Source organism: Elephantulus edwardii, unplaced genomic scaffold, assembly GCF_000299155.1.
Source record: "Elephantulus edwardii isolate Elephantulus edwardi_28Jun2011 unplaced genomic scaffold, EleEdw1.0 scaffold00108, whole genome shotgun sequence".
NCBI classification, from domain to species: domain Eukaryota; kingdom Metazoa; phylum Chordata; class Mammalia; order Macroscelidea; family Macroscelididae; genus Elephantulus; species Elephantulus edwardii.
In genome coordinates this window covers 10,019,184-10,031,374 of record NW_006399858.1, presented here as the reverse complement: position 1 = coordinate 10,031,374, position 12,191 = coordinate 10,019,184, and the positions used below count along the sequence as shown (strand labels likewise).

General features: G+C 39.3%; 1 protein-coding gene across 1 annotated transcript in view; it reads right to left on the bottom strand.

Moving 5' to 3' along the window:
• TRPM6 (transient receptor potential cation channel, subfamily M, member 6) overlaps positions 1-12,191 on the bottom strand; it is a 202,255-nt gene that overhangs the window by 150,401 nt on the left and 39,663 nt on the right. The window contains exons 5-6 of the mRNA XM_006892005.1: positions 7,018-7,231; positions 2,909-3,033 (exon numbers count right to left, since the gene is read on the bottom strand). Of these exons, the coding sequence (XP_006892067.1) occupies positions 2,909-3,033; positions 7,018-7,231 (339 nt within the window). The remainder of the gene's footprint in view (positions 1-2,908; positions 3,034-7,017; positions 7,232-12,191) is intronic.

Sequence of the window (12,191 nt, the reverse complement as noted above, 5' to 3'; positions counted from 1 at the left end):
TCATTAAAATTAATAAAATTTAATTTAAAAAAAAGAAATACAATGTTGTGACAGAACAATATCCCTATGCATACAAAGAACTCCCAACAATACCACCATCATTCAAATATATGAACCAACAAATGGTTCTTAGTCACCTTTAAAGCTAAAAACTCATTCTTATAGCTCAACTTTCATCCAACAATAAACAAGCATAGAAGGGGACCAGTGGCACCTGAGAGGCACTCACTCCTAATAATCAATCATGTGGGGTCTGAAGACCAGTATTTGCCCAACGATAAAATCCTGAAGAAGAGAAGGTGTAGGCCAGAAGGACTCATGAAAATGAGAATCATAAGGAAGAGGTTGTGAAAGTACAACTACACTGTAGGGCTTACAATAAATGTTATAAAGCAAAATATGTATGAATGGTTGAATTAAAAACCAAGATACTCTGTAAGCTTTCACTCAAATCACAATTAAAAGTGTACTGAATGTTACAAACATCCAAATTATTGATAAAGTATATGTAAAATATGCTGTTGTTGTTGTTCTTAAGTGCCATGGAGTTGAACATAACTCATAACTACCCTATGAACAAAAGACTTGATCCCTGTTCTATAACTACCATCATTTCTCTAAGTTCATAGAGTTTCCAGAGGGAGGCATGTTGCTTAAGAACTGGATGTACCTTCTGCAATATAAAAAGAAATAAAGTAAACCTTCCTGAACTTCCCTCCCCCAAAAGTGAGCCTTTGCAATTGCTTCATAGGCCATTGTAAAGTTTTGCATTGAGGAGTGGCACAGGTATCAGAGGAGTCATTCTGGCTAAAATATTGAGAACTGACTGCAAAAGACACAAGAGTGAGGGCTGGAAGGCTACTGAAATCATCTAGACAATAGAAAATGGTGGCTTGGACCACTGAGCTGATCGATTGATTGATCAATAGATAAACAGGTATACACAAACACATATCCTTGGTCATATTTTAATAATGGTTCTCACATAATTTACTGATGGATTGGATTTGAGATTAGAGATAAAGATATAATTTCAGATTTTTGACCTGAGCAACGAAGATGAGTAGTCATCTTTTAAGTATGGGGTAAAGAACCTATTAACAAGCCAGGGGTTGGAGTTGGGGGCATTGTTGTTGTTGTTGTTGTTAGGTGCCATCAAGTATGACTTATAGCAAACCCTCTGATCAAAAGATCTGAACCCTATTCTATCCTGTGCCATGCTCACACTTCATGACATACAAGAGCCCACTGCAGCAGGCACTGTGTCAATCCACTTAGGTGAGGGTTTTCTTCTCCTTGGCTGATCCTCCACCCTTCTCAGCATCATGACCTTCTCCAAGGAATAGCCCCTCCTAGCAACATGCCCAAATATGTGAGGCAAAGTCTCATTATTCTTTTCTCCAAAGAGCACTCCAGCTGCATCCTCTCCAAGTCGTATCTGTTTATTCTCTTAGCCTTCCATAGGATGTTCAGTGCTCTTCTCCAACACCCCAGCTCAAAGGCATTAATTCTTTTTCTGTCATCCATATTCACTGTCCAGTCCTTGGATTCATAGCTAGTAATTGGAAAGACTATGGCCTGAATCAGACACACCTTAGTCCTCAGTCTGACATCATTACTCCTCAATAATTTGAAGAGGTCTCTAATTGCAAATTTTCCCATTGCAATCCATCTCCTTATTTCCTGACTGCTAGTATGAAGGATGTTAATTGTGGACCCAAGCAAGATGAAGCTGTTGACAGTTTCAATCTCCTCTCCATTCATCATGACACTGCCTATCAGTCCAATGGTAAGAATATTTGTTTTCTGGATATTGAGATGCAAACCATACTAAAAGCTGCATTTCTTGATCTTCTGCAACAAGTGCTTCAGGTCATACACCCCCAAATTAACCACATATTGGAGTTAAAATGAACTACACTTAAACTATCATGTGTGTGTGTGCGTGTGTGCGCATGTGTGTGTGTGCGTGCGTGTGTGTGTGTGCATGTGTGTGTGTGTGTGTATGTTTATGCATCTTATCATTAGTCAATCTTCTGAAGAGGAAGTTATGGGGAAGTGCCTAGAACACAGAAAAAGTGCTGAGTTTTGTGAATACAAAAATGCTCTGAGCATTTGATCGGAATAATATGATGGAAGAGACTGTTGGAAAATCACCTCTAAAATAAGAATGCTGATTTTACAGCTTGGTATCAACAATGTGGAAGAGCTCAAAGATCACAGGTGAACTGGTGAAGTGACAAGATCAAGATTTGAAGAGGAAAGAAATACGGAAAAAGGAACTAATACAGAAGAGGAGGAGATCATCAAAAAAGTTAATTGTAAAAAGATTAGCTGGAGCTGTTTCTAAACTAAACCAGGGGCTTCTGCCACTTGCAAACATGGACTCCAGTTTTGTCTGCCAGGCTAACAATGACACAGCACATTCAGGAAGCAGTGAGATGTTACTACAATGTATGTGAAGGGGAAAAACTTTCAAAAAGAAAATTCTCACTAATTTTATCAGTAGAAACACCATTCTCATCCCCAGGAATAATCCAGATGATAAAAAAAATCTCCCACATTGGCATGATTACTGTAAATGACAAAACCCCAACATCACCTAACTCTTCATCAGAGCAAATTTTTATGATCTGAGTATTTTTTTCTGTATGCATTAAGTAAACTTGGTAGGTTTAGGTACAATGTTACCAAACTTCAAAGACAAATAAGGGTCAAATGTATAAGTAAGTGCATATTATAAGAATAATAATAAAAAGTTTAACATTGTATTTTTTTACCTATGTCAGATATGCCTTAACACAGTAGTCATAACAGAAGCCCATCACAACGTGAGAACTTTATATGTCACAATCGACATGTTTATTACTATTCATTGATATTCACTCTGAAAGAACTATCTACTTACATCTTTTCCAATTAGATCTCTCTGGTTCTCAATTACACCCCAAGGAGGGATTCCAACTGTCCAGATTTTTCTCAGCGATTGAGAGCAATGGGCTTTCAGAGCATCACCAACGTGCTTGGATACTCCTGTGGACAACCAGTGGAGACGTCAACCTCTAACTCACATACTGCAAAACACAGTGGCCGCTAGAAAGAAATAAGCAAGAAAGTGCAGGCTTCCCCTGCTTCCCAAAGCAGAGCGCTCCTACGATGCCTCCCGGAAACTGAAAACTATGTCAAGTAAGAAGCAATTAACATTTGTTTGTATGGGAAACTATTTTCAAGCATTCCTATATTCAATAAATAGCCTACCAAATCATACTAAATAACACATAAAACTGAAAATAGCACTAATATGCTGTTATCCCAGTCACAGCTCAAAGTAATGGGGCTTTGACACTGAGTGTAGCTTCTGGGAAGTCGTCTGGAAAAGCCACTCTGTTCAGAGTGCCATCAAGCAAACACTGGATGCGAATTCTTCCATGTCTTTGTCATAAAAGTGAAATTCCTCTGGATTTCTTTCTGCTAACAAAATCAGGTAACAACCTATTTTATAAAAGTGAAGTGGCAGAGGGGTGAGGATAGGGACGGCGCTTAATCATAGGGTCACATAATGTGATGGGTAAAAGGAGGAATGGGTGAAGGAAAGGAGAAAGATCCAGTGTAAAAACAATGTATACAAAATTTCTTAGTAAACCAATAGAAAATAAAAATTAGATTTTAAAAAGGTGAAATGGCATAAAGCAAACTTGAAAAGTGGAAGATAAAGGCCAGTTGGGACAAATTGCTGTTACAAAGGAATTTGTTTCTGATGTCTTGTCTATATCTGCTCTTCTCAACACTTCTTTTTTGATAAAATTTTTAAACACTTCTTTTATCATCTTCAACATCTGGAAATAATCTTCTCTTTAGGGGTATTTTCTATTTAGAAATTAAGCTGTGACACTTCTCTGACCAGAATACCCTCAGCATTGTGCCCTCTGAGCAGGGCCAGGTCTGACTCCATAACTGTCAAAAATATGTTTCCCCTAATCTTTACTATCCCAGCAAAACATGAGGATATGGGCTCCTGGCTTCACTGAAGGGCAGACGTTCAAAGGCAAATCCTGAATCCCATCAGTGCAGGTCTGGGCTGGGGTTTGAGAATCTTTGTTTCTAACAAGCTCCTGAGTAACCAGGCCCTAGAGGAGCTGTGGCTGAATCTCCTCAGAACCTGACTACTGGCCAAGGAAGCACCCAGGATTTCCTCTTTTTTTGCTGTTGTTTATAGGAAAGATTTACATATTCTCCATACTGTTGTATTTGTATTATTTAATGTCCTTAACTCCTGAATATTTGTCTAACATACTTTGGACACATTGCAAGGAGGGACCAGTCCTTGGAGGGGGACATCATACTTGGGAGGGTGGAGGGTCAGTGCAGGAGAAGAAAACCCTTGATGAGATAGATTGATTCAGTGACTTGTATAATAGGGGTAGGTGTGTTAGAGACAATAAGATTGGCACAGGATAGATCAGGGTTTAGGGCTGTTGTACATAGGGTTGCTATGAGTCGCAGGTAACGCGACAGCACATAACAACCACCTTAGGTAGCTCTGGTGGCCTAGTTGTAAGAAACTGTGCTGCAATCTCAAAGGCACAGAGTTCATATATACCAGCTTCTCCACATAAGAAAGATGGGCAATTTCTCCTGTGCAATTAACCATCTCAGAAATCTGCTGGAGGGTCAGTATGGGTCAGTTCCGACTCAGCGGTACACAACATCACACAACAACCTAAAAGTTAATTCAGCACCTAGAAGCAAAAACCTAAAATTGAAAAAAGAATAAGAAGTAAGGGGAAAAAATGGCACATTAAACATGAATGCAGTTAATTATTCAAAGAAAAATTCCTTTACTAAGTGTACTTTTTCTGAACTCTATGAACCTTCCCTACCTCCTTTCCTTTTTTTTTTTACTGGAAATAAAATAACAAGTATACAATGGACTTAGAACTCTGTCACTTTCATTTGCCTCTGAGAATGTGAAACAATAATTATCTCAATAAAGGGTACAAAATGAACTACTGGGTTATCCATTAGTGACAGGAAAATCCCTAGGCTTTATTATGCTCGGTGAGGTTGCTTTTGGGGGTGTTGAAGGTTTTTTGGATTTTGTTTTGTTTTCTTTTCTCCCTTCTCACCCTGCCAGGTACCAATTTAGACTGAATTTTCTGAATTATCATTCAGACTTCAAAGAAATTATTTGTTGGAGCTCTGGTGGCCTAGTGGCAAGAAGCTGCACTGCAATCCCAGAGATATGTGGTTCGAATCCACCAGACACTCTGCCAGAGAAGGAGAGGCCATCTCCTCCTGTACCAGTCAAATCCAATTTGACAGTACACACACACACAGAAAATAAAAAAATAAAAAAGAAATTATTTGTTAAATGGGAGTGTGTTGCTAAGTGTTCTAAGGCCTGTCCCCTCACTCAAAACTAGTCAGGAGAGTTATTACACACACACACACACACACACACACACACACAGAAAAACACAGCCACAAACACAGAAAGACAGACACACACACACAACCTGCCAGGGAATACAATGAAACCTGAGAAATCTGGAGCCTGTGTAAGGTAGAAACCTGTAAGAGAAGGAAAAACTTTATTTAGAAAAGTAATAAGACTATACTTGGGTAAATGCTGAGAACTTGTGAGACCCAGAAGAACTGATTTCCGCTCTCATCTCATGGGTTCGTTGTGTATAAACATCTTACAAAGACATCTAACAAAGAATGTAAGTAGTATAATCTGTAGCATTTCTGAGACAAAAGTAAGCACTTCTAGTTGTGATGCTTCATGAGTCTTAAAGGAGAACTGGTGGTATAGTGGATAACCAGTTAGACTGTTAACCAGAAGCTCAGGGGTTCAAATGTACCAGATGCTGTTCAAGACCAAGATGGGCAACCTCATCCCACAACAATTCACAGTTTGGAAAGCTGACAGAGGGGTCAATATAAGGCAGAAGCAACACAAATTGACAGCAGTGGTAATACAGATCTTAAAGGAGGAGAACGGAATATGAGACATTGACTATTTCTAAAGAAAGAAAATTAAAAAGAAAAACTAAAGAGAAAATGAAAAGTTATAACTGATTGCTAAGTGATTTGGGGAGTCAATGTTTCCAACATCAGCTGCACACTGGACTTTTTTCAGGAGCTCCAGCCTACAAGAATCCAATAAATTTGGGATTGTGTTTGTGGGGGGTGTGGTTGGACGGGGGGTCTGTGTTTTCGTTTCTGTGTCTTTCTGTGTCTTTGTCTGTGTCTGTGTGGGGGTGTGGTTGGAGGGGGGGTGCGCGTGCACACACACACTGACTGGATTTGTTTGTTTGGGTTTAAGCTTCTCACTGATTCTAAAGTGCAGGCATTTAATCAACACCAGTGCAAAAGGGTAAGGTTGGAATTTAAGGTGTCACTAGATGTTCTTGAATGGGATTTCAAGGTATAAAAAAGAGTCAGAGACACAAAGAGAGATAGTGAATGCACTGACAATTTTGTGGTTTAAAAAATATATATTTCAGGGAGCTCTGGTGACCTAGTGGCAAGAAGCTGCGCTGCAATCTCAAAGGCACACGGTTTGAATCCACCAGATGCTCCTCCTGTGCCAGTCAGATCTGATTTGATGGTACACAACAATAAAAATTAAAAATTTTTTTTCAAAGAATTTTCTTCTTATGTCCAATACATTCAATATGCCTTGTATACACATGACTGATTTCCATCGTCTGAGAACCCACACAATTGCATGGAATCAGTGTCTCTTCTAGCCTCACCATAGTCTGACTCTCATGAAAGACTACTCATCTTTGCCAGAAGTTCACCCAAGGGCAATGTTACAACCACATTCCCGGAAAGACCCATGATTCTTCTGGGTTTATTTTCTGGTCACTAAATTTTTCATCTTTCTCCCTCACACACGATTTCTCCTGGGAGTGCTACAGAGCAAAGATCAAGTGTCACATGGTCCTATTCTTAGCTTAGAAAGAGGGTATTAAAAAAAAAAGAAAGAAACACAAGAATGTGTGTTACCAGTGTTAATGCCTTCAGTCAGTATCCACGCCCCAGTCGTCTCTGCAGCTTTGACCAGCCCTTGGCTGAATATCTTTTTAAGTTTGGGGGGCAGTTTAAAGTTCTGGATACCCCCGTGGACAGAGATCACCAGCTTGGGCAGTTCCATCTTCCACTCTTTCAACATTAAATGTAGCAGATGATCCAACTTGGTATCATAAGAAGTTCTAATATACTGGAAAACAAGTGCATATACATGAACACAAAGTATATAAACAGGTTGAGGAACAATAAGCACACAGCAGGCAATTGAAATGGCCCATCCTTGGGAGGAAGTGACTAAGTGCTCTTTAAAAGATGGTCTTCTCAGAATGGAAATATTTACTTACAAAGGCTCCCACACCCCTTGTTAGTTCCTTCTGGGAATTAAAAGTCACTGCAGGAAGGTTTCCTCTGGTTTTCAATGTTGACCCACCACGGCTCTCCAGAGGCTCTGAGGTGAGGCAACAATACTTCAAACAACTGGCAAAAATTGCCACTTCAGGAAACCCAGTAAAAAAGAACTTTAAGAATTAGGTGAAATGGAAGTTTTTAAATAAATGCTTTGGTTTCTCCTTTACTTGACCATTTCACATTATCACACAATTTAAAGTAAGACCAAAGAACCTATGAAGATTACAGTGTAAATCTTATACTCCACATACTTATTTATTATTCCAATTACCCAACTGAAAACAACTTTTTTCTAAAATAAGTATTTTTTCTCAAATCAGTGTTTTCAACTAGTAATTGCAACCAAAAGAAACAGGAAATGAGAGAAATCTAAATCTACAGGGAGCCCCAAATTGTTTGCATTTTACCTCATATTAATTTTTCTCTTCTAGCCCATACAGTCATGGAGGGAACAATCAAATCATAGTTAGATGGCTTTGTCCCTCCTCAAGTCTATACAAATCAATAGCAAGGTTAAGTTCCATGCAGAGAAAGAAATAAAGTCAGTAAGAAACCAAGAGTCATGAAACTATGCCTAAAATAATCACAGGTGAAAATTTTCCTAGATACAAATAAGAAATACATGATATTGACTCTTCACAGAGGAAGACCTTAGAATGGCCAATGCATGAAGAAATGTTCAAAACCACTGGCAATAAGAGAGATGCAAATCAAAACCACAATGAGATACCATCTCAGCCTAGTAAAGGTGGTAAAGTTTAACAGGACAGCAACCAATAAATGCTAGAAAGGATGCAGAAATAGGTATACATTGTTGGTGGGATTGTAAAATGGTAAAACCACTCTGGAAGGAAGTTTGGCGCTTCCTCAAAAAGCTGAACATAGAAATTCTATATGACCCAGCTATTCTACTGCTTAGACTATACCCCAAAAGAATGAGAACTGAGGCACAAATGGAGACTTGTACATCAATATTTATAGCAGCATTGTTCACCATCACAAGGACATGGAGACAACCCATATGTCCAACCACAATCTAATGGATTGAGAAATTATGATACAGTCACACAATGTAATACTATGCAAGAGCAATGATTTTGTAAATTATTACCTAACTTGGGAGGGACTGGAAAACATTATGGTAGTAAACTAACTCAGTCCCATAACGACAAATACTATATGAGACCATTATTGTAGAACAATCATGAGAAGCCAAGGTGGAGGGTGGGGAGCTGAGGGGTAAGGATGGGCAGGCAAATGATGGGTTAATCATAGGGTCACACAATTTAATGGGGGGTGAAGAAAATGGGAAAGATTTAGTGTGAAAAACAATGTATATGAACTCTGTAAATCAGTATAAAAATTTTTTTAAGTTAAAAAAAAAAGCTGAACATAGAAACTCCATATGACCCAGCTACTTCACTGCTAGGAATATAGACTGAGGAAATGAGAAGTGAGACACAAATGGAGATCTGTGCACCAAGAGCAGCATTTTTCACCATCACAAAAACATGGAAACAGACCAAATGTCCAACCACAATGGAATGGATTGAGAAATTGTGGTACATTCACACAATGGAATCCTATGCATCATTCAGGAGCAATGATCTTGAACATTATGAGATCATGAGCATTATGCTGAGTGAACTAACTCTGTCTATTAATGGCAAATATGGCAAAAGATCATTACTGTAGAAATGAATAACTAGCAAAATGTCTGCGTAGATTTAAGGAGGGGAGAAGGGGAGCAGAAGGGTGAGGATGGGCAGAAAGGTAATCACATAATTTGATGGGTGAAGGGAGGAGGGGCTAACGGAAATAGTAAAGATCCAGCGGGGGATCTGGAAAGACAGGGTACTTAACAACAACAATGTTATAAAACATAATGAATGGCGGGGAGAAAGGTGCAACAATGAATGAATGGAATCCCAAAATCTCTGCAAGATGTTCATTGAAACGAAAAATAAACAACCTAAATTTAAAAAAAAAATAAAACAAATTAAAAAAAAACATAATGAATGGGAATGATTGTATGAGACACCACGTGAATGAAGAATAGTGCAAAACACAGTGTGTATGACCTTTGTAAGCAAACCAACATAAAATAAAAATTTAAAAAAGAAAAAAACAAAGATAAACCTGGGGGGGCCAAAAAAACTATCAAGTTATTATGCAGACTTATGATAGCAATTTCAGCAATGATTTATTCACCTTTAAACTTCTCAGAAAACACTAATTTTGTTTTATAAAATGTATATTCGAATTCCTGAGCATGAGGATAGGGCATGAGTGACAGAAACAGGATTTCTAAGGAAACTCAGGGTTCAAATTACTGACAGGAAATGGATCAACTAGGGAATTATTAAATTCTGAAATGCTAGAGGAAAAATAAAGAGGGGAACTTCAGGACATGAGGAGCTCTGATAGTGCTGTGGTTCAGGCAGATAGCTGCAAGCCAAAAGGCTGGCAGTTCAAACTCGTCCCTTCTCTGTGGGAGAAAGATGTGGTTCATGGAAAAATATGTGTGCTACTGTAAAGACTTACGGCCTTGGGAACACTGTTATCAAGAAACTCTACTCAGTCTTATAGTGTTACTTTGCGTTGGGATCAACTCAAGAGCAGAATGTTTGGGTTTCATACCATAATTTGTTGTTGTTATTTGCTGTCAAGTCACCTGTGACCCATAGTGACTCTACGCATGGCAGTTCTAAGGCCTGTCCTGTCCTAAGCCAGTCTCACTGACGAACACATCAACCCCCACTGCCCCAGTAACTGTATCAATCCATCTCATGCGGGGTCTTCCTTCCCTGCGCACTCACTCTACCCGTCTGAGCATGATGTCCTTCTCCAAAAATCTCGACCAAACACCCAAAATATGTGAGATGGAGCTTCAAAATCCTATCCTCCAAGGAGAAACTTGTTTTCATCTTCTCCAAGACAGACCTATTTGTTTTCTTGGTGGCCCATGGCATGTTCAAGACTTTTCTCCGGCACCACAACTTGAAGGCACTGATTATTCTGTCATTCTTAGTCAATGTCCAGTTCTCTGATGCACAGCCAGTAATTGCAAAGACCATGGCCTGGATTAGGTGTGCCTTAGTCTCTAGACTGACATCGTTGTATTTCAGTAGTCTGGAGAGGACCCTGACAGCAGATTTTCCCAGTGTAATTTGTCTTTTGATTTCCTGATAACTGATGCCAAAACTGTTGATTGTGTTGAGCAAGCTGAAATTGCTAACAACCTCAATCTCTTCTCCTTCTATCATGGTGTGCCAACTGGCCCAGTAGTAAGAATCTTTGTCTTCTTCATGTTGACCTTCAATCCATATTGAAGACCTTCTGCAGCAAGCACTTCAGGTCCTCCTCAGTTTGCGCAAGTAAGGTTGTGTCATCTGTATAATGTGGATTGTTGATGAATCTTCCTCCAATCTTGATTCCATATTCCTCCTCATAAAACTCAATTTCCCAAATTATCTGTTCAGCCTATAGATTGAAAAGATATGGAGACAGGATTCATCCCTAATGCATACCTTTCCTGATTTTGAACCGTACAGTGTTTCCTTACTCTGTTCTGATGATGGCTTCCTAGTCCAAGCATAAGTTTCACATGAGCACAATCAAGTGTTCTGGGATTACCATTCTCCTCAAGGTTAACCATAATTTATTGTGATCCACACTGTCAAATGCCTTTGTAAAGTCCATGAAACACAGATAGGCATTCCTCTGATACTCTGATTTCTGTCAAGATCCATCTGATATTGGCGATAATGTCTCTAGTGCCATGAAATCTTCTATACCCAGCTTGTATTTCTGGTAGTTCTCTGTCAATGTACTGTTCCAGTCATTTCTGGATAATCTTCAGCAAGATTTTGTTAGTGTGTGATATTAATGATATTGTTCGATAATTTCCACACTCTGTCAGGTCACCTTTTTTTGGAATGGGAATAAATATGGATCTCTCCCAGTCAGTTGGTCAGGTAGCTGTCCGCCAGATTTTTTGGCAGAAACTGGTGAGCACATCCAGGGCAGCATCTGTTTGTTGAAATATGTCACCTGGTATTCCATCAATTCCTGGGGGTTTCTTTTTTGCCAATTCCTTCAGAGCAGCTTGAACGTCCTCTTTCATCACCATTGCCTCTTGATCATATGTTTACATTGCTCTAAATAATAAACAGGTAACTCGAGTGGTGTAGCCCATAAGACTCCACTGCTAAAAATCCACCAGAAGCAATAAAAGAGAAAAATATGCAGTCTCAACCCATGACACTTATAGCTTCAGAAACCCAACAGAGGGTCAGCATTGCGTGAGTTTTAACTCGATGGCAATGAGTTGAGTAAAAGAGTAAGCTGAAAGCAGAAAGGGAAACTGTAGTTTGGCACTATCTATACATCTTAATCAGATATGTTAAGTGTTCCTCTATTTCAACTATGTGTCCTTTAATCTTAGAAGACATTTATCACTCCTTCAGATGTAAGGGCTTGTTATTGTTGTTATGTGCCGTCGAGTCACCTGCGACTCATAGCAACCTTATGTACAACAGCCCTAAACTCTGCTCTGTCCTGTGCCAATCGCACTGTCTCTGACACTCTCATCCCGATAACCCCAGTCACTGAATCAATCCACTTCATAGAGGGCCTTCCCCTCCTGTGCTGTCCCTCCACCCTACCAAGCATGATGTCCTTCTCCAAGGACCAGTCTCTCCTTACAACATGTCCAAAGTATGTTAGACAGAGCTTCAGAA